The 20,225-nt window shown below is 33.1% G+C and overlaps 5 protein-coding genes across 13 annotated transcripts; 3 read left to right on the forward strand and 2 right to left on the reverse strand.

Moving 5' to 3' along the window:
- Nucleotides 1-7: 7 nt before the first annotated feature.
- Nucleotides 8-1,317, reverse strand: LOC107363482 (sepiapterin reductase). Its single transcript, XM_015930714.3, has 3 exons — nucleotides 1,182-1,317; nucleotides 413-1,069; nucleotides 8-347 (listed from the first exon to the last, which is right to left on the reverse strand). Exons 2-3 carry the CDS (start codon nucleotides 1,023-1,025, stop codon nucleotides 91-93), a joined length of 870 nt encoding a protein of 289 aa, XP_015786200.1. The 5' UTR covers nucleotides 1,026-1,069; nucleotides 1,182-1,317; the 3' UTR covers nucleotides 8-90.
- A 979-nt stretch (nucleotides 1,318-2,296) lies between these two features.
- On the forward strand, nucleotides 2,297-4,983 carry LOC107363481 (clotting factor G beta subunit-like). The gene is made up of 5 exons (XM_089268496.1): nucleotides 2,297-2,465; nucleotides 2,605-2,689; nucleotides 2,765-3,125; nucleotides 4,129-4,249; nucleotides 4,493-4,983. The coding sequence occupies exons 1-5, from the start codon at nucleotides 2,402-2,404 to the stop codon at nucleotides 4,837-4,839; spliced, it is 978 nt and encodes a 325-aa protein (XP_089124622.1). The 5' UTR covers nucleotides 2,297-2,401; the 3' UTR covers nucleotides 4,840-4,983.
- A 529-nt stretch (nucleotides 4,984-5,512) lies between these two features.
- Nucleotides 5,513-6,423, reverse strand: LOC112538990 (uncharacterized). The gene is made up of 2 exons (XM_025161113.2): nucleotides 6,089-6,423; nucleotides 5,513-6,014 (listed from the first exon to the last, which is right to left on the reverse strand). Exons 1-2 carry the CDS (start codon nucleotides 6,293-6,295, stop codon nucleotides 5,724-5,726), a joined length of 498 nt encoding a protein of 165 aa, XP_025016881.2. The 5' UTR covers nucleotides 6,296-6,423; the 3' UTR covers nucleotides 5,513-5,723.
- Nucleotides 6,424-8,746: 2,323 nt separating this feature from the next.
- Nucleotides 8,747-16,607, forward strand: mon2 (Mon2 homolog, regulator of endosome-to-Golgi trafficking). 9 transcript variants are annotated; one of them, XM_089268194.1, is made up of 13 exons: nucleotides 8,755-8,846; nucleotides 9,038-9,364; nucleotides 9,452-9,515; nucleotides 9,609-10,495; nucleotides 10,561-10,685; nucleotides 10,751-11,598; nucleotides 11,731-12,109; nucleotides 12,537-14,553; nucleotides 14,639-14,767; nucleotides 14,866-14,983; nucleotides 15,055-15,309; nucleotides 15,419-15,766; nucleotides 15,896-16,607. In XM_089268194.1, the coding sequence occupies exons 2-13, from the start codon at nucleotides 9,245-9,247 to the stop codon at nucleotides 16,111-16,113; spliced, it is 5,508 nt and encodes a 1,835-aa protein (XP_089124320.1). In that variant the 5' UTR covers nucleotides 8,755-8,846; nucleotides 9,038-9,244; the 3' UTR covers nucleotides 16,114-16,607. The 9 variants fall into 9 exon arrangements, with proteins under 9 accessions (XP_089124315.1, XP_089124320.1, XP_089124314.1 ...); XM_089268195.1 differs by having other exon boundaries at nucleotides 8,794-8,958; XM_089268188.1 differs by having other exon boundaries at nucleotides 10,751-12,109; nucleotides 15,413-15,766.
- Nucleotides 16,608-17,031: 424 nt separating this feature from the next.
- On the forward strand, nucleotides 17,032-20,022 carry tamo (PUB and ZnF_RBZ domain-containing protein tamozhennic). Its single transcript, XM_015930705.3, has 2 exons — nucleotides 17,032-17,185; nucleotides 17,779-20,022. The coding sequence occupies exon 2, from the start codon at nucleotides 17,929-17,931 to the stop codon at nucleotides 19,876-19,878; it is 1,950 nt and encodes a 649-aa protein (XP_015786191.1). The 5' UTR covers nucleotides 17,032-17,185; nucleotides 17,779-17,928; the 3' UTR covers nucleotides 19,879-20,022.
- The last annotated feature ends 203 nt before the right edge of the window (nucleotides 20,023-20,225 follow it).

Below are 20,225 nucleotides of genomic sequence, written 5' to 3' on the forward strand. Positions count from 1 at the left end.
AACTCTATTCTTTGAATCGTGTCAATTTTTAATAATAAACACCAAGTAAAGTGAAAATAAAGAAATTAACGAAACCAATTCACAACTTTGTCATGGTAAGGGATCAAAATAGTCAATATGAGCTCCATTATCGTAATTATCATTCTCGAGAATTTGAATCATCCTTTCAGCACTATCTTCTGGATCAAGGAGGTTATCTTGATTTCGAAAAAAATCAGTCAAATATCCTTGATTAGCCAAAGTATTTGCCATGTCAGTTTTCAAAGGACCAGGAGCATAGTTTAAAACTCTAGTAGTAGGATCTTCAAGAGCCACTGATCTAAAGTATTGGTCACGAGCTGCTTTTACTGCAAAATAAAAAAAAATCATTAGTTTAACTATTTTCAATTGTTTATGAAATATTTTTACTTACTTGAACCATAAAGTGCTAATCCTTTCATGGGTTGAATTGCTGCCAATGAGGTTATATTAATGATGTTACGTTTGGGACAGTTTCTATACAATCTTAAAACTGATGCAGTGAATAAAATGGCAGAAGATAGGTTGACTCTCATATACTCATCAAGCTCTGAAATATTAGATGGACGATAAGAATCAACTAAATGGTCTGGATTGTTCAATGTGCCAGCATTGTGAACAAGAATAACTTGATCATAATCCGATTCCTCATGTTCTAGAACAGTGTCAAAGGCAGTCATACTAGCAGATTCATTCAACTGAGCAGAAACCGGCTGAACCTTGAGAATAGCAGGGCCTGTATTCTGTATTTCAGTAGTCACTTGACCAAGGCCTGTGGTAACCCGTGACAATAAAAGAAACGAGATCCTGGCTGAATATGGTGCATGTTGGTCAGATGATATATTATGAAATTGGTGAAATCTAGTTGCTAATTTTATAGCAATTGCTTTACCAAGCCCTCGACTGGCTCCAGTTATGATGATTAAAACTTTATTTCCCCACCAATCTTTAGACTGGCCAACAGTTTCATCTTGACCAGAAGATGAAGATGTTACATCGCAAGACATGTGTACTGGATTATTAACCTTTCAGAGGCCTTTAAAGTTAATTGCTAGATAAAATTTAAGAGATGAAAGAGGTCATTTACTTGTCAAAATATTCAGACGAAATTTAAACACAAAATTTCTTTATTTGAAAACCAAATAAAAAACAATGTAACTTACCTTTCATTGCTCAACTGCACTGAATCAGATTTTATATAATTCCGAAGAAACAGATGCAAAATTTACGAAAAAAAAGAGTTAATTTGATTAATGATAACAAAACAGTTGCCAAAAAAAACAAGATGACAGTTAGTCTTGTCAAAATGATACAAGCCGGTAGCTGAGACAACTAGCCGATGAATTGAGCCAGCTAAGTGTCACATTTAGTCTTAAAATATCCACTGGAAATTTTCCAGTGGATATTTTACGCTGCTTGTGATTTTAATTTCTTGATCAGATTTAAAATTGGTCCAACCAATTAATCATTTTGTAGTTTTTCAATTTACTATCATTTGAATTTTCTATCAACCCAATGGGCTCATTAATATTTTTCGTGTGTTGTAGCTAAGGTAAGATAACACATACAATCATTCTCGTTTGTTTAGAACCAACTTTCATATGAACAAAACCAACATTCAAAAGAGTAAAACCGGCTGACTGTAAAGACACAGAGCTTTCAAAACAACAAAACCGCGTTCAAATGACCAAAACTCACTTTCATAAGACAAAAACTCTCGAGGTAAAAAAGCATCTTTATTCAGGGTGTAGACTATTTCGTTAATTGCTTCTTTTCTGAGGCATCTTGGAATATAAGTTAACATTTTAATAAATTTTGACTTATTAATTGTGATTTACAATCTTCATTGGAAGTTCATTGTGCTTGCAAAACTTACAAGGGAACTTCACGAAGTGGTACCAACCGATTTTGATGTTCTATAGCTCATTTGAAAGCGCTCGTCGAGTAGATAAAGATAAAATTTAAAGCTGCAAATATAGTCAAAAGATAGTTAGAAAACAAATCAATCAATTGGCAGATCATTACATAAAATAATAATGTTGATCTTTTGTATTGTCAATTATATTGATGAAAAGATGTTTTTGTTTTGCAGTTTAAAGGTTTAATCAATATAGCTTATATTGCAAGAGTCCTTTTAATTCTAGTTGATAACCATTGATTATTAACCTATTGGATGTTGTCACTTAATTAATAAGTAAAGACTAACCTTATGGGAGGAGAAAGCTTTCAAAACGTCATAATTTTGTTCGAAACAATTGAATGATCTACAATTAATATACTAAATTGCATTCAATTGCGAACTGACTATTAATACGATTGATACAATAACTTATGAACCAATTACTAGTAAAAGTTGCCAAGTTATAATCAAAAGTATATCAGTATGAAGATTATATATTTAATAGTTAATTTTGCAATTTATGTGACCTGTGTCCAATCATTTTGTGGTAAGTAATGATTTAATGCGACCAACATGTTTAACTGGATCAAATGCTAGAAAAAATGTTATATCGATTAATCGATTGATTAGTTAATTAAAAAGCTAACAAACATTTTGACTCACTTTGTTTTGTATAATTTTAATAGATTGTGGTCTTGAAGGTATAAGATCAAGAATTTACAAAGGAAAGGTTACTCAGACACACAAGTTTCCTTGGATTGCTCATTTAAGGTAAGTAATTTACAAGTATAAACAATTATTGGTAATTTAAAATTAAATTTTGATTTGTCTTTTTTCCGATGATAGATTCACACTACCTGCAAGTCCAAATTATTACCAATGCGGTGGGACTTTGGTTGACAATCAACATATTGTTACTGCAGCTCATTGCATATTTGATTCAAATGGAAACTTTTATCAACCTGAGAATGTCCAAGTTTATCTAGGAATCTTGGACAAATATCGAGATATCAGGACATCTTTGGCTGTTGAGCGATACATTTATGATGGTCATTATGCACCTTCTTCACCATTACACTATGATATTGCCATTTTACGCTTAAAAGAACCAGTTGAATTTTCTGCAACCGTCTATCCAATTTGTATTCCATCTTCGGACGATCAAAGGGGTATCTGCCACCAAAAATCGACCTTATTTGATTTTGAAGTTAATTTGATATTATGATAGGGGGGTTAACAAAACACTGTTAACTTTTGTCAAAAGTCTTTTAGGATGACGCGTTCGGCCACAATCGCGCTTCAAAGTTGAAACGATTTTGGGTAATTCTTCGGAAACTGATTAAGTTAGAGTGCTGAAACTTTATATACATATACAAATCAATGTACTCTAGTGATCTACAGAAGGAAAAACTTCTACAATGCCTTGATCACGTTTTATCGGTATTAAGTCGTTTAACTTCGAATGAGTGTCAGATGGCCAGATTATGTTCAAAATTGATTTCGATTGCACCAAAATTGTTCTTTCAACATAAACAAAAAATGTACAGCGGCTTTTTACGATATGACATTTATTTCGTCTGTTTCTAAGAGTGGCCTCTTTCTGGTCGGTACCTGATAACTTTTCAACCAGTTGACATATTGACATGAGAATTATGTGCCCTACCAAAAATTATGAATTTTGAAAATGACCTTGAATGGTCTTGGACTTTTTATTCAGTAACCTACAGTTACTTATAAGCTTAAAGGTTTAAGTCTCATGTCAATATGTCAACTGGTTGAAAAGTTATCAGGTACCGACCAGAAAGAGGCCACTCTTAGAAACAGACGAAATAAATGTCATATCGTAAAAAGCCGCTGTACATTTTTTGTTTATGTTGAAAGAACAATTTTGGTGCAATCGAAATCAATTTTGAACATAATCTGGCCATCTGACACTCATTCGAAGTTAAACGACTTAATACCGATAAAACGTGATCAAGGCATTGTAGAAGTTTTTCCTTCTGTAGATCACTAGAGTACATTGATTTGTATATGTATATAAAGTTTCAGCACTCTAACTTAATCAGTTTCCGAAGAATTACCCAAAATCGTTTCAACTTTGAAGCGCGATTGTGGCCGAACGCGTCATCCTAAAAGACTTTTGACAAAAGTTAACAGTGTTTTGTTAACCCCCCTATCATAATATCAAATTAACTTCAAAATCAAATAAGGTCGATTTTTGGTGGCAGATACCCCTTTATCGTAGATTAACTGTTGCTGGTTGGGGTGATACTGATCCATCTAAAACTGGAAGTGCAGTTTTAAGAGAAGTTGATGTTGATTTTATTCCAAGTAAGTTAGGCAATTCGTATATCAATTTATTTCCGAATCATTCGTTGTCTAACCATTGTCCAATTATATAAGATCTCTAGAACTATCGACTTTTATTTGTTTTAAATTAATTGAGCAGATAAATCTATCAAACTAAATTAGGTTTACTTAAGAAAATCCTTTTCAATATGTTAACTATCTGGCTGGAAGATTCAACCAAAGACATATTACAAAATCTAATTTCATTTTTGCTTTTTGCCACAGAATCAACTTGTTATGAAATGCAATATAACTATTGGACCAGAAAAAGCAATTTTGCACAATATTACCGATATAATGTGCCCCCTGTCCATGAGAATCACATTTGTGCTCTTAATACGCTAACCAGTGGTACTCCATGTATAGGTGATTCGGGTGGACCATTGATGTTCAAAGATCCACAAAATGGTCGATGGTATCTGATTGGTGTTGTTTCTGGTGTTGCTTCTAGTACTCAGGATTTTTGTGGAGTCGATTTGGGTGTTCCCGGTCTATTCACATCTATTTCAAAATATCGATCAATGCTTTTACAATCAACTTATGGAGTTTGTGTGAGACCCTATTATTTATAACATCATAAGCTTTGTGTTTGAGTAACCATTTAACTTAATGAATCAAGTATAAAATCTGTTAGCATAAGTAATACAATGTTTTAACTTTTCTCGGGATCTTGATTGATTTAGTATTTCAAGTTATTAAGCTCATAATAAAGTGTAATGATCGGTTAGCTAACGATGATTGTAAGGACTGCCATTATCAAAATATTGCGGCCCAGAGTTTTTAGGCCAATGGCGAAAATAAAAAAACTGTAGATGTTGAACTACAATTATTCAAGGCATCTTTTTTATCGAATGATAGTAAATTTCAGCTCTCTAACTCTTATGATTACAGAACGAGGTCGGTTAAACGGAAAAGCGAAGTGATCTATTTTACAGAAAACAGAAAATTTTATTTATCCAAATAAGTGCATTTTCTAGTTGACTTTCAATAGTTACATCAGTAGAATGAGTTTCATGGAAAAAATCTGCTTCCATAATTGTACGAAAGCGATTCAAGTTTCAACTTCAAATTCTATTTTCTCGAAAACTAAAGATCGAAAGATAAACTAAAAGAATCAATCAATTTTAACCAATCTTGATTTTCTCTAATTGATCAATTATATTAGCTAAAATGAAATACAAAAAGCCATGAACAATGTACATTTGATCTTCTATGAATCAATAGAAATTAATGAAAAACAAATTTAATCGTAAAAACTTGTCAATTTATTTTACATTCATCTATTACATTAATGTCAACATATCTGAGCATTTTAATCAAAATTTCAGCTGAAGGTGCTAAAATGAATTGCTATCGAGTATGCAATCACTCAGTTAATATTTTGATTGAAATGGCCTAATCAAATCTAACATTGATTAAAATACTGAGCACAAAGAACCGAAAGGTATAAGATGATTTAACTTGCCCATAGTTTCTCCAACTTTGGAAGTAAACTGTCGATAAAAGGCATTTTTAAATTAACTTGTCGCTTTTTCCTTTTCCCTGCAGCTGGTGAAAATACAGATAACATGTAGATAAATATGGGTACAAGTGGCATCATGATTGCTCCGATTCCGAGTAGAGTTAATATCGGCAAAGCGATAACAGCTATTAAAACCAAAGGATCGACAAAACCAAGCGAGAGAAGACTTTTTTCACCGGGAAGAAAGCTCCTCGGTGGACCAGGTTGGTGTATTGGTGGCGGATACTAACGCAGATAAATTAAGGTATAATTTCAAGATATCAATGAGTATTGAACATTAACTTTGTTTTCTTGTTTACCTGATTAGATGGGAAATGGTAAGGAAATAAAATGACTCCACTTCCAGAGGCATCTTTGGTGAACTCAGGAGGCTTGTAAGAATCATCATGATGTTGAGCTGCTTGGGAAATTGTATCCGTGGAATTGGCTATTGAATTTTCAACTGATATCAATAAAAATAACAATAATATTAATAACAGATAAACGTTAGTGGTTGAGTTAAACATTAGCAGTTATAAGGAATAGAGATTATTGAAACTTTGCTAATCATTACTGGCTGACACAAGATGTAAACTGATTAATATCATGCAAGTTTTCATCGTTTTAAATAGAGAATCCAAGACTCGGTTAAGATTCCGTGAAGTTGTTGAAACAAAAAAGTTGGCAGGTTATCAGTGTAGGTCACTTTGTATTGTTTAATATAATCTTTTCAGTTTTAATTTCTTACCTTAATCTTTTCAATTGTGATTAATTTGTTAGATTTTGCGACAACATTTAAACAGAGTTATTAGCTCACAACACTAACAGCTACATTCACGGTATTGGAGATGAAAGATGATGGTTCCATTGATCAACCAGATGTTAACTTGTATGTTATACAATTGTGTATATTTATGGCATTTGTTTTGGTTCTGTTATATTAACCGATTTTTACACAAACCTAATTAATTATGCCCGAGTTACACCAAATGCCATGTCCTAATAACATGGAAAAGGCGAATTCAAACGTTTAATTTAATCCAGATCAAAGTGATCTCTTTTGTTATTTAACTATGTCAATGCTTGGTGAACAAATGAAGACGTTTAAAACTATCCATCGGATAACCATGATATAATCAATAAATCATAGTATTATCACACCCAATGCTTTTTATATTCACTAATATACGGCGTTTTTGTGCCAATCTTTACCCTTATATCTTTAGAGCCGTTTGAGCTAGAGACTTCATATTTTAACTGTGATCTACTCATGATTGAAGTGTCTTAAATTTTGAATTTCGAAGTAAATTTAATGCAAAAACATTTTCGAATTTCGGCCCTTTTGAGATCATTTTTTTGATGGAGATATTTTTTCTGATTTCATTACACCATTTGTCACAACTCTATCAAAATTAGTATTCAAGTTATTCAATTAAAACAGATTGTTGTCATTTTTTTATTTCACTGCTCAATTGAAGTGTCAATAATCATATTGTTTGACAAAAATCAGTTTCCATCGAGTCGAATAAGCCTGGTATTTTAAGAATCTGTTCAAATGGAAATCAAATTCTGGTAAAAGGTTTGTCGATTGACTATCTGCTTCGACGAGAAAATTTAAACTGAACAGATGGATCAAGCTTGATTGAGATGGTTAAATTATTGGCCAATGCTAATCCAACTATCATTCGAGAAGCAATGTTTGATGCTGTTTACATGGGCATTAGCTATTTTCATGGGAAAAATCTTTAAAAATGCAACTTTACTTACAAGGTAAATAACCTCGTTGGTACGAGTAGATCAAAACGAAAGTGGGTTTAATGAAACCGTGTCAGAAAACTCTTAAAAACTCTAATCTCCCATGGACCCAGTCAACCAAAGTCTTGCGACGCATTCAAACTAAAGAGCGTGTAACCAGCGCATAAAGTTGATACGCAGAACCATTGCCTCTTCGCGTCTCTTTGCGTTTAACACAAAAATTTTAATTCAAACAAAAGTTAAATTGTCAGCTTCCACAATACAGTTCAAAAATTATATCATTTTTTGATATTATAAATTAACCACTAGCTCAGTGGTTAAAGAGTTGGTCAAGTTGATTGAGTTTTTTATGGGTCGAATCTCGGTTGAAAATTCTTGAGGAAATTTAAATTTAAATGAGCGTTTAGCGCACATAAATTTCAATAAACACAAAAGCTGCGCCTTATTTGAACTTCACCTTCTGCGCTTGTGTCTCTGGCGCGTACGCCGTAGTCGACTAGGGAGGAAATTGATCTGAAAAAAGTTACAGAGACACAAGTGTTTTAATCACACAGGTCAAAATGATTAATAAATTGAATTAGAGATAGATATTTTTATCAAACTAAATTATTAAGTATTTTATGATGGGCCGCTATCTTTTTCCAATTTTGACGGATCATATCGGGAGTGTTTGCCTGAAGAGCTTCATGAAGTTTGAAAATAGACAGTCTTGAGAAATACTGGCGAATCTATAATACTCAATAGTTAATATCGTGGGCTATTAAATGTTTCAGTCAAGTTTAACAATTTATAAGTAAAACAGAGTTTAAATTGAGTCCCTCTGGTGGCTACGGGTTACTCTAGGCACTCATTTAGCATTTATTCCGTCACATTTTGTTCTGTTCTGTTCCTAGGTTGTTCTTGGTGGAGATTTTTCGGAACAAAACAACGGAACAGAATAAAGAACAATTGTTCTGGCACTGGAGTACAAGAACAATACATCACTAATGGATGAAGATATTCAAGATCTCTTACGTTGATAGATCTCTTGATTGAGTTTAAACTCAACTCAAATACGGATACGATATCCTTTAATATTTTAGTTTAGTTTATCATATTTTAATACAGAGAATTAATTATCCAAAATTTTCAGCCAAAAAAAACAAATTAAAATCGTAAAATTTGTAAAGTCAAAGATTGCGCTAAGAGTCGAGCTTTTAAAGATAGCAACTATCTTCTTGAGGATCGGATCCATGTTTGGACGAATAGGCTCTACCTTGATATTTAATTCAGTTTTCATCATCGTCAATTGTCCTAAAATTACTATTTATTTACTAAATTTCGGTAATATACGTGATTCTTTACTTTAACTCTATTACTACTTTCAATTATTATAATGTTTTCAATCAAATGACATGAAACCTTGTACACAATGAGATATTTCTCTTTTTACAAGGTAAACAACTAGTGGCTTATATCTCTGTTTAAATCATCTTTTCCTCGCTTTTCTATTCAATTTTCTCATTCGCCTTTAGCTACCACGTCCTCACGATTCTGACGTTCATCTTAATCCTTTGGCCATCTGAGTATTAATAAATTATTCCAATTCAACGGTTGATCTATTCATCATGAACGTGTTTGTTTTCCTGTCCTTCTGTGAATCTCATATTTTGAGTTTATGACAAATTTCAATCCATTTAGATTAAAGTGCATAAATATTTTACTCCATCTATTATTCCAATATGTCTCAACCCACTTTGACCACTAGCAATGCATCCGGTAAAAGACTACTTGATTCACTGCAAATGGATCTGCGAAACATCTCCAGTGAATCTAAAAGGAGACATCCAACCTTAAAAGAGGTAAGTTGGTCACTACCAGGCTTCATATTTTGTTTCATTATTCTATGTGTATTGAATTATCTTCTCATGCAATTCTCTCGTTAATAGGCTGCCGAGGCTGGTATTGTGAAACTGCGAAGTGTATCCAACAAACATCCGGATCTTAGATTAGGTAATATATTTATGATCTTTCAATTTTTATAACGACTCAACCTCTGAATGACTGAATCTTTATTAATTCTATCTCTATCATTTCCCGATACAGCTCTATTGTCAGAGAGTCCAGAATTATTAGAACCATTTTGCATGGCTTGTGAAACAAAAATACCTAAAATGGTACAGATAGCTCTAAATGGTATTCAACGTTTAATTACTTATGAGGCTGTTTCTTCTACTGCCACCGTCCATTTAATCAATTGTCTTTGGAACCTGATGGAAAATGAAATCGAAGAACTAAAATTGCTACAAACAATGACTCTTCTTATCTCTACTAATGATATTGTCCAAGGAGAAACATTAGCTAAAGGATTAGCACTTTGTTTTCGACTGCATTTCACCAAGAATCAAACTGTCAACAATACAGCATCGGCAACAATCCGACAGTTGGTGTCCTTTGTATTTGAAAGAGTCCAAACTGAAGATAAAACAGAAAGTCCAGATGCGGCCAAAATAGAAGTCAACTACGAAGAGCTGAAAGTGGGATCGAAAAATCCCCCACAGTCCCTCCGTCCTGCTGCAAGAGATGCATTTGCATTATTTCAAGATTTAGTGCAATTAGTCAACGGAGATCAACCTTTCTGGTTGATGGGATTGATTGAGATGACTCGTACTTTTGGATTAGAATTATTAGAGTCCATATTTTCTAATTCATCAGATATCTTCTTTCGGCATGAAGAATTTAGTTTCTTGTTGAAAGAAAAGGTTTGCCCGCTTGTTATTAAACTTTTTTCTCCTAACATAAAATATAAACCTCATCTTTCAATGCTACACCAATTGCACCAACATCAACAGCAGCAACAACAACAACAACAACAATCTCAACAGGATGCTCAGCAAAATAATTCAAATTTTTCAGACAAACCAATGTTCCCTATTTCTACGAGACTTTTGAGAATAGTAACTGTTTTGGTGCAAAATTTTTATTCACTTTTGGTCAGTAGTTTTAATTTCAAATATTTTATTGTGGACTTTTACTAATTTTTCTAATTTTTCTACAGATTACTGAATGTGAAATTTTTCTTTCTCTGTTAATCAAATTTCTCGAGGCCGATAAACCCAATTGGCAACGTGCTCTTGCCTTAGAAGTTATCCATAAGATGAGTCAACAACCTGTGTTATTAAAGTAAGCTACATTTTTTAATTGTTAAGTCAACTCAAAGTTTAACTATCACCTTTTATCATTTTCAGATCATTTTGCCAGTTTTATGATATGAAACCAAATAGCTCGAAAATTTTTCGAGATATCATTATTGCTCTTGGAGTTTACTGTCAATCGATATTTATCTCACCACCTATTACTCCAAGCTTACTTTCATCCTTAATAAATGCTGCTTCAGCAGCATCTTCATCAAATACACCTCCTAATACTCCAAATGCCAATCAGATAAATTCATCTAGTGGAATTATATCTCCTCAACCTGCTTTTCTTCTCCGTGGGACTTGGGTGCCAATCATCTCCAATCTTAGCACTGGACAGAATAAAAGCTATTTCCTGGATCAAATGGATAAACTTGAAGCTCCTCCAGTACCTGATGGTTATGGTTTAACTACAGCTTTACATTGTTTTTTCGAAATTGTTCAGAGTATATCAACTATAATTGATGGTCCTAGTCAAAAAATTGAGATTAAAGAGAAAGAAATTACTAATGAAAAAAACGATAGCTTCAAACATAAATTAGCCAATGTTAATAATTTAGAGCCTGAAGTCAGAAATCTACATGAAGCAATATTAAATTCTAGTTGGAGTGGATTGGTGGCTTCTCTTGCTCTTCTACTTGATGCATCAACTGACGAGACTGTTACTGATTCAATATTGAAAACCATGGAAAAATTGACAGCACTTTATGGCTTATACAATTTAACAACACCTCGAGATGCTATTATCACAGCAATGTGTAAAACTTCATTACCCATTGGATACAACTTATCGATACTTTCCTTCAAGATTCCCACAGCATCTGAAGGTTCATCGCCAGCATCTCTTACGCCTTCTGCTTCAACGGGAACTTTAGCTTCAAATTTAGCTGGATGTCACAGTAGGTCATCTAGCTTTGATCTATCTAACCATTGGGCCACTAGCAATATTAACCTTTTATCAAACAATTCATCATTGCTTCAACAAACTCAACCTCCACCTAATTCTTTATCATCCAATCTTTATCTTCGAGGAACTCCGCAGTCAGAATCATCTGATTTCCGCCAACAGGTGGTAGCCGTTGGAACGCCATTACCTTCAGCATCATCTTCTAATTCAAGTTCACAGGGACCAGTCATGTTAACAGCCAAAAATTTGCAATGCATGAAAGCCATTTTAGCGGTTGCTCATTCATATGGATTTGTTTTAGGCTCTTCATGGCACCTCATCCTAACAACACTACAACACTTAGCATGGATACTAGACCTTAAACCAACAACTGGTGGCTCGTTGAAAGTAGGTAAACCAGGAACGGAAGCTGGAGCGTCAACCAGTTCACTGATAACGACTGCTGCTATGTCTGATCTTCCCGTTCTTTCAGCAATGCTTTCACGGTTATTCGAATCTAGTCAGTGAGTATATAATTTCAATTCAATTATTGTTGTCTAAATCTATCCCTATCTAAACGTGCAAAGTCTTCATATCTTGTCTAATTATTTCCATTCAATCATTAACATTTGTTATTGAACCTTACCTAACTCAAGTGTGAAAATCCTCTAAAATTCCTTGAATAATAACCACTAACTTATTAAAATGCTTTTATCCTTAAATGCTGTCCCAATCAAGTTATGCTCCTTTGGCAAACTTACTATCTCGTGTTTTTTACTGTTCGCAGTAAGTCTAAAAACTAAATTTATAAATATGTTTCTATTTTTATATGTTCAGTTATAAATGTTGATTTCTTTTCCATTCATTTTGATTTTTTTGCCCACTTCTTAAATTTGCCAAATTTCTAATCTTTTATCCTTTGTTTTATAAATCCATTCTTGATTTTTTTAGAGAACTGGATGATGCAGCCTTACTTCATCTCGTTGAAGCTCTTTGCAAACTTTCAAATGAAGCAATGGAAATGGCTTACAATAATCGTGAACCTTCTTTATTTGCGGTTGCCAAAATGTTAGAAACAGGCTTAGTTAATCTCAAACGATACAAAACTTTCTGGACACCAATGACTGACCATCTTCTTAAAGTCTGCCAACATCCTCAGCTAAAAATGCGTGAATGGGGAGCCGAAGCTTTAACATGTTTAGTTAAAAATGCTTTGACTTTAAAAAATCTAGAAATTGGAGAGAAATTTAAATTTCTCAAACCACTTCAAGATATGTCTTATATAAATCATATTGATATGCGTCAAAAACAATTAGATTGTGTCATACAAATTTTACAATCATCAGGAGATACCATTTCCGAAGGTTGGCCTCAAATATTGGACATTATTGGAGCTATCAATGAAAATCAAAGTGAGAGTCTCATCAGAATTTCATTCCAGTGTCTTCAATTGATTATCCGTGATTTCCTCTCTTCAATTCCGGCTGTTTGCCTGGTTCTTGTTGTTGATACTATTGCTAAATTTGGTTCACAAACTCAAGAATTAAATGTATCATTGACTGCTGTCAGTTCACTTTGGGATACTGCTGATTATTTATTTTCTAACCGTAAAATGATCGCTGAAAATCTCGAAGATGAGGTCAATGTAGATCCTGATTCTCAAATACCAGCCTACGATTGTTTATGGATGAGTTTATTTACCAAACTTGGAGATTTGTGTACTGATACTAGACCTTCACTTCGAAAGTCTGCTAGTCAAACCTTATTTGCCACTTTGAGTACTCACGGTGAAATTTTAGATTCACGTTTATGGTCATCTGTTCTTTGGAAAGTACTTTTCCCTCTTTTGGATCGTGTAAGAAATTCCTCTAACACTGCAAGTAGTGATAAGATTACTGAAGTTTCAAAATCAATGGGTATCTCTGGTATCGGTGTAAATGGTAACACAGGGTCCATTTTACTTCATCATTCCAGGAATACAGCTCAAAAACAATGGTCCGAGACTCAAGTTCTCACTTTATCTGGTGTTTCTCGTATTTTTAGCCTTAAAAGAGACCAATTTGTTTCAACTATAGATGATTTTGAGAAAGCTTGGATTTTGCTACTGGATCATATTGAAACTTCTGCTCAATCTAAAAATTCTGAAGTCTCAATTTCAGCATTAAAGTGTTTCCAAGATATTCTTTCATCATCTTACAATATTTCCACTGGCTCAACTTCCTCTACAATGCAATCAGTCAATAATTCAATTAATGGTGATACAACTGGCTCCTCTTCATCAGGACCATTATCAACCACATCGGTAACAACCAATCCACCATCTATTCCACTTGATTCATTGAGATCACATAAAACTTTATGGATAAAAGCATGGAAGGTTTGGCTCAATATTGGTACTCAGTGCTTAAAATCGTGCTACGAAGAGTCTTGTGACAATGGAGTTAAAAATTCGCATTCACTTTCAAATTCTTCAACCGTTAATGTGGCTTCTATGAAACAAGCAAAATCAAATGAACAAATGTCATCTCATCTTCCTTCACAAACTTTTCTTGCTTCTTTAATTCAAATTTTCCCTTTCCTTTTACAATTAATCAAAGACTCTTTCTCTACTACCGATTTCACCAACCTTTTCTCCGTCCTTGAGAAAGCTCTCGCTGTGCCAGTTGATGTGGCCACTCAGGCTTATATGATGTCGTCCGCCACCACGACACTTCAAGAAATTCAATCTGGATCTGTATCACAAATACCTGTAACACCTCTTCAAGAATCTATTTTATTTGTTATGGAAACTTTTCAAAATGATATTGTCGGCAAAGTATCTCGAGGAGATTCTTCTAATTCTTGGGAATCATTGCTGCCATTATTAATCAACCAATATCTCAATTTTTCACTCTTTGCCTGTCATTCCCCAGCTACTTCAATAGTTACACAGTATCTTTTAAATTCAACCAAAAAGTATACACCAAATGTAAGAACGCATTCACAGTCTTTATTTAATCATTTTTTGAATTTTTTAATTATTGTTATTAATTTGTTGTGTTTAAAATTTTAAGGCTGATTGGACCATGGCTAGTCTTGTTCCTTTTGGCGAACGATGCTTGAGATCTGCTTTAATTTTATATCAACATACAGCCTCCTGGAAATCTGTTATAAAGGGCAACATTCTTCATTCGTTTATCAAGGTAGATATTCATTTCATTTACAACCATATATTAAAATTGTTTAATAATATTACAAATATAATTTAAAATTAAAAATCATAAACATTTACTTTTTTAAGGCTCTTAAGATTCCATTATCAATGAAGTATACTTGCCCTTCTCAATCTACATGGAAGTTAGCGCATCAAACTTTGCTCAACTGTTTGTCTATTGGTTTGCCTATCGCTCGACAATTCAGTAAGTTTCTTAATTATTTCAAACCATCATGCATTTTATGCTTACTTTTAATTATTTTCTTATCACTTTAGGCTCTGATTTCGTCAGTTTATGGGCTGATTTAGCATCAACTCTGGAAACATTTCTCTTTTCTAATAGTAAACCACCTTTAAATCAAAGTTTAGAAGAACAACAATGCGATGAAATTTTGGATGTTAAAGTTGTTGAGTTGATTCGTGATAATATTCTTCCTCATGCCGGACAAATGCCGAAAGAATTTGTTTTACAAATTGTTTCAATATTAAACAAAGGTTCTATACACTCGGCTACAAATGGATCACCAATCGGTTAAGTTTATTTTGAATTTTTTTTTCGTTTTTTAAACGTTTGGATAACTTCTTACTAACTGAATTTTCTTGCTTTTATTTTATTTTATCTGTTTTTTGGCAGATACAGAATCAACAAGAAAATTACGCGAAGAATTTGCTCGTTGCTGTTTTGATACTCTGCTGCAATTTTCTTTTCTTGGTCCAAAAGGAAATCCTAATCTCTTTATCCAAGCTCCCAATTTATCAACCCCGGGATCAGCACTGTCTGCTCCTGTTACCGATATTGGTTTAGTTAATAAACTTGTCGTCACATCTTTATTACAACGATTCCATGAGGTGGTCATTAAGTATGTGGAGGATGAGAAACTCAGTGGTAAATGTCCATTACCTAGACACAGAATGGCCGAAATTTCATTCGTATTACAAGCTTTGGCCACATTAACTTCTTCTATGAAGAAAGCACCTCCTGATACAGGTAACCATCAATTCAATTGCTATCTAGATATTTAATATCAATTGCATCAGTATTTCGCATACTTTTGACAAGCATTAATTTTTTATATTTCAAAATGAAACTAATTGTTTTATTATCCATTTTTTTCAGTTGAACATGGTGTCTGGGAACAAATGATTTCTCTTTACCCTCATTTAGTTGATTGTACAATGTCGAATTGTGCTCAAGTTAATCGAGCTTTACGAGAAGTATTACATGAATATAAAGATCTACTTCATCCTCCATCACACATTAAGCAAAACAACAACCAAAAAATTTTTATGAACTCAAGATTTGATACAAGAGTTGATACCTTACGAAAGCTGTAAACATGGTTTTACCAGAATCCAGTATATCTCTTTTTTTAATACTATTGAAGTTGACAGATAACTAAGTTATAGCATCTGAGAATTATATATTTTACTTATTGTATCTCTCAAATCTATGTATTCATTCCCCTTTTTAGAGGTAATTTATGTAAACACCAAAATCTCACAATCTCTGTGAAAATGCAATAGTAATTTATTTTCAAGGCAATGCAATTAAGAATTAGAAGAGTCGTTGAATTTTTACAAAAAAAACTGTTTTTAAGCTGATAATTTTTTGATTATATGAGCTTGTATGTTTGAAATACCATTATCTTACTAAAATCATGGAACCTCTTCTAATTTTTAGACGATTGCGACTTGCCTTGGTTAAATTAATAAATATACTTGTATTAAACAACGGGCTTTTTATTATCCAAATGGTAAATTATTTATTTGATACGCAATAAAAATTGTTTGTAAATTCATTTCATTCAGAATAAATTGATACGACAAGACTTTCGTTGTTTCGATAATTTTTCTGCACACTTCAAATTCTAAATAAATAAGCTCATAATTAGATTTGTTATTTCAATCAACGCAAAATCTAATTAACTATTAAGTTGATTACATGATGAGACTAAAAACTACCTAATACTAGGAGCATAATCAATAAAATTTTGATATCAGCTTTATGAAATGTGTTTAAATAGCCTTTAGATGCTTCAAATCAAACATCAACCGATCTAAATCCATAATAGTAAAGGTTGAAATTAGTTGAAATTAACTGAATAATAAAAATCAATGAGAAAGGTGTTACATTTTAAATTTCCCTCTCTTAACTGTAATCATCAGCCTGTTTGCAAGGCCGCAGTAAAAATCTACTGTTTACAGCGTACTACAGTAGTAACTGAGTTGTTGTTGTTTTCTTTCATTATAACAAATGTGCTGAAAGAAAGTGTTAAATTATGTTGGAAAAACGGTACAATCATGACGAATTAATCATCATTCGAATATAACCTCTGATGGTTTGTTCATTATCATCAACCCAACCCTGAATTGTATAGATATCGGCCAATTAAGTCAACTGCAAAAGGTAAGATTTTAATTTGGTCAATTCTCTCTTTTCATCTTTTTGTTAAATTGTCTATAAATATCTAGTCATTTCTAATAATATGATTTATAGTTAATAATCATTGTGTGAAATGTAGTTACCTCTTTTTATGCCTTATTAAATGAGTTTTTACCTTTTAAAAGTTGATCTTATAAATTGACCTACTCTTCTCATTACATGTATATCATAAATTTTAATGAACCTTCCCTCTCGTCAAATGTTCATCTTTGTTTTACCATTTTTATCATTTGTTATTGAAAATCATCACTATATTTTTGTTTCATTCAGCTTTTTTTATTTTTGTTTAGCCTTCAAATAGGTTCCAGTCTTATTCAGCCTCATGCAACCTACACTGAATTATAATTAAACAGCCACCTTTTTTATTTTATTAACTCATCTGTTCGTATTTCCTATCTGCATATGATGAAATTATAGCTTATTTTGGTTAATCTAGTATAAAAACCAGTTATTACACCTTAATAGTAATCTAAACAATATCATCGAATTACATTTTTAACTTTTTTCTCAATTGGAATTCTACAAATATTCTGATAAAATTTCTCTTTTCTTTTTAGTGCAACATTTTCAAAGATTTCAATTGGATTACAATTTGTAAACAAGTTAAGATTGTGAAAAATACTAATTTCAACTAAAACGTACATTCTTAGGAAACGCTGGTGAAAATCAGACGATAAACAATGAAATTTAGAAGCTGAACTATTACTATGAATAGTCATTCTAGTAATGCATATCATTTAGACAGTAGACTTAATGGTTCTCATGTTAATGGTTTTGGTTCAAGCTTCCCAGGAACCCATCGTTTTAATCAATCTGGAATATTGCCAGGTGTTCCGCTTACATCAGGAATCTCAGCCACTCCTCCCATGATGTATAAATTATCACTTCAAGAAATAAAGAAGTGTCTTCTCCAAGGACACCTTTCTTACCTTAATAGGGACGATACACCGGAAAAATTGGCTCATAAAACCAAACTTCAAGGATTGATTGTAGAGTATTTATCAATGGTTCCGCATTGCGACAAATTTGAAAATACTGAGATTGCTGAATGTTTTGATAAGAGTATTATAGAGAACAAGGATTTTACTGCTTGCCGAGCTGCTTCTGCATTCGAAGTACTTGAAAAGTACGCCACTAGCCTTTTAACCAAGCCTTGGAGGAAAGAGTTTCGTACAATATATCCCTATGGTGGTTATATGAAAGGTTTAGTCGACAAACAACTCCGTGAAGCCTCTAAAATTCTCTATTTAATGGGTTATCGAAATAAAAATGTTAATGGTGTCATCGTCTACTCTGCCGAATCTTCAATAATTGACCCAGATACCTTAGCTCGAGTATCGCTTGATTGTCTAATTGCTTTTGTCGAGTGTCAAATGATGATTCAAATAGCTGATGCATTAAAAAGGAAAAATATCTCTCTGAGCTGGCTTCAAATTTTAAATATCCGAGCCAATTCGATATGTTCTATGGATCAATTGGTTAATTATGTTTTTGACTCTGACAAGTTGATTGATTTTGAAACTGATCCTTCTTCAAAATACGGCAAGCAAACTTATCCTGTTATACAAAGTCGACGTTTTATTTCTCAACAACCCCAAGTCAGTCAATATCACCAAAATGGATGCCCAATGCTTCGGGAAACCAGAAGAAAACATGACATCGCTCCTTCAAAAGAATTAGTTAACCATTCAAATGTTGATAATTCTCGTGCCCGTGATCTTATCCATTTCAGTGGGGAAGAACAAAGAAGTCCGAATGTAATTTATCACGGAATCCATACACCTACTGGTTATATTGCTCCTCCACCCATGTTTGCTAGTGAATTATCCAACGCAAATTCTTATGCAGAAAATCATAACTCATACAGCTCTTATAACCCATCATGCCTTCATCAACATGTACAACATCCTCAACAATCTACCTCATCGTCCTTTCCTCCATCTTTAGCCACCAACTATTTGGCTCAGCCTAAATACAATGATTTAAATTTAAACAAAAGTGATGTAGATGTAATAGACGGTGCATTGAACTCTTTTAACTTCAAATCTTCAGGACCAAAGCCTAGTAGCTTGGATCGTCGTTCTGCACCCTTAAGAGCTTCAAATCGTGATGTTATTAGATCTGATGAGTCTTATCGTTTACCGGTTGAGACTAGCGTAACCAACTCCAACGCATCTTCCTGTAATACTTCTAAAATCGCCAGTAATTCAACTGGGAACAATGCTTCCAATAAAAAACTAGAAGAACGAATTAATGCCATCCTTAAAAGTTTCTCCGATGAAGATAAATCAAGGAAGCCAACAAATGATGAGCCACGAGATCGAAAAAAGGACAAAGTATTGGTCGAAAAAAGAATTGAGCCTTTAGACCGTGTTGGTAAAACTCGTGAAAAATCTTTCAATAAATCCAATAATTCCTCTGAGGCCAGTAACATTGATAATGGAGCCTGGTCTTGTGCTTATTGTACCTTTTTGAATACTAATCAAACTGATATTTGTGATATGTGTTCCCGTAGTCGAGAAAGGCCTGGACTAGATAATACGAATCTAACAAGCTGTGGAAAAGTTTGCAAAGTCTGTACTCTTGTTAATTCTGAAGAAGCTGATCATTGTAGTGCATGTGAACACAGTTTACGAAATTCACCTACTTACATTTAAAGTTACTCCAATGGATTATAAAATAAATTGTTTTAATCAATCTACACTCAAGCCTAATTTTTCTTAACGGATTCTCTTTTTGTCGACTACAAAAAATGAAAAACATGTTTCAAATTATTAAATAATATGTATCACCCTTTTAGACTCTTCATGCAAGTGATGAAAATTCAAACGGTGTTACAGAGTGTAGATTAATCTGAATATCTGTTTTTAAACATAAAAAGCAAAGCTTAATGAGCTTTTAATTTCTTCTTGCCTTTTCCTTTTTTAAAAAATGCTTTGGAAACTAACATTTCAAGCCACTGAATTTAAGTAAAGCAACAAAGTCAAATAAGTTGCACATTTTG

This window comes from Tetranychus urticae, chromosome 2 (genome assembly GCF_039701765.1).
Source record: "Tetranychus urticae isolate SD_2017Ah chromosome 2, NJAU_TeUrti_SD_1.0, whole genome shotgun sequence".
NCBI classification, from domain to species: Eukaryota; Metazoa; Arthropoda; class Arachnida; order Trombidiformes; family Tetranychidae; genus Tetranychus; species Tetranychus urticae.

Coding starts and splice junctions, on each gene's coding strand:
- LOC107363482 (XM_015930714.3), bottom strand. CDS start 1,025: ATGTCTTGCGATGTAACATCTTCATCTTCTGGTCAAGATGAAACTGTT. Junction 348..412: donor ATTAGCACTTTATGGTTCAA/GTAAGTAAAAAT, acceptor TTTATTTTGCAG/TAAAAGCAGCTCGTGACCAA.
- mon2 (XM_089268188.1), top strand. CDS start 9,245: ATGTCTCAACCCACTTTGACCACTAGCAATGCATCCGGTAAAAGACTA. Junction 9,516..9,608: donor ACATCCGGATCTTAGATTAG/GTAATATATTTA, acceptor TTCCCGATACAG/CTCTATTGTCAGAGAGTCCA. Junction 15,310..15,412: donor TACAAATGGATCACCAATCG/GTTAAGTTTATT, acceptor GTTTTTTGGCAG/ATACAGAATCAACAAGAAAA.
- tamo (XM_015930705.3), top strand. CDS start 17,929: ATGAATAGTCATTCTAGTAATGCATATCATTTAGACAGTAGACTTAAT.
- LOC112538990 (XM_025161113.2), bottom strand. CDS start 6,295: ATGTTTAACTCAACCACTAACGTTTATCTGTTATTAATATTATTGTTA. Junction 6,015..6,088: donor ACCATTTCCCATCTAATCAG/GTAAACAAGAAA, acceptor TATCTGCGTTAG/TATCCGCCACCAATACACCA.
- LOC107363481 (XM_089268496.1), top strand. CDS start 2,402: ATGAAGATTATATATTTAATAGTTAATTTTGCAATTTATGTGACCTGT. Junction 2,466..2,604: donor CTGTGTCCAATCATTTTGTG/GTAAGTAATGAT, acceptor TAATTTTAATAG/ATTGTGGTCTTGAAGGTATA. Junction 3,126..4,128: donor CGACCTTATTTGATTTTGAA/GTTAATTTGATA, acceptor AAATCAAATAAG/GTCGATTTTTGGTGGCAGAT.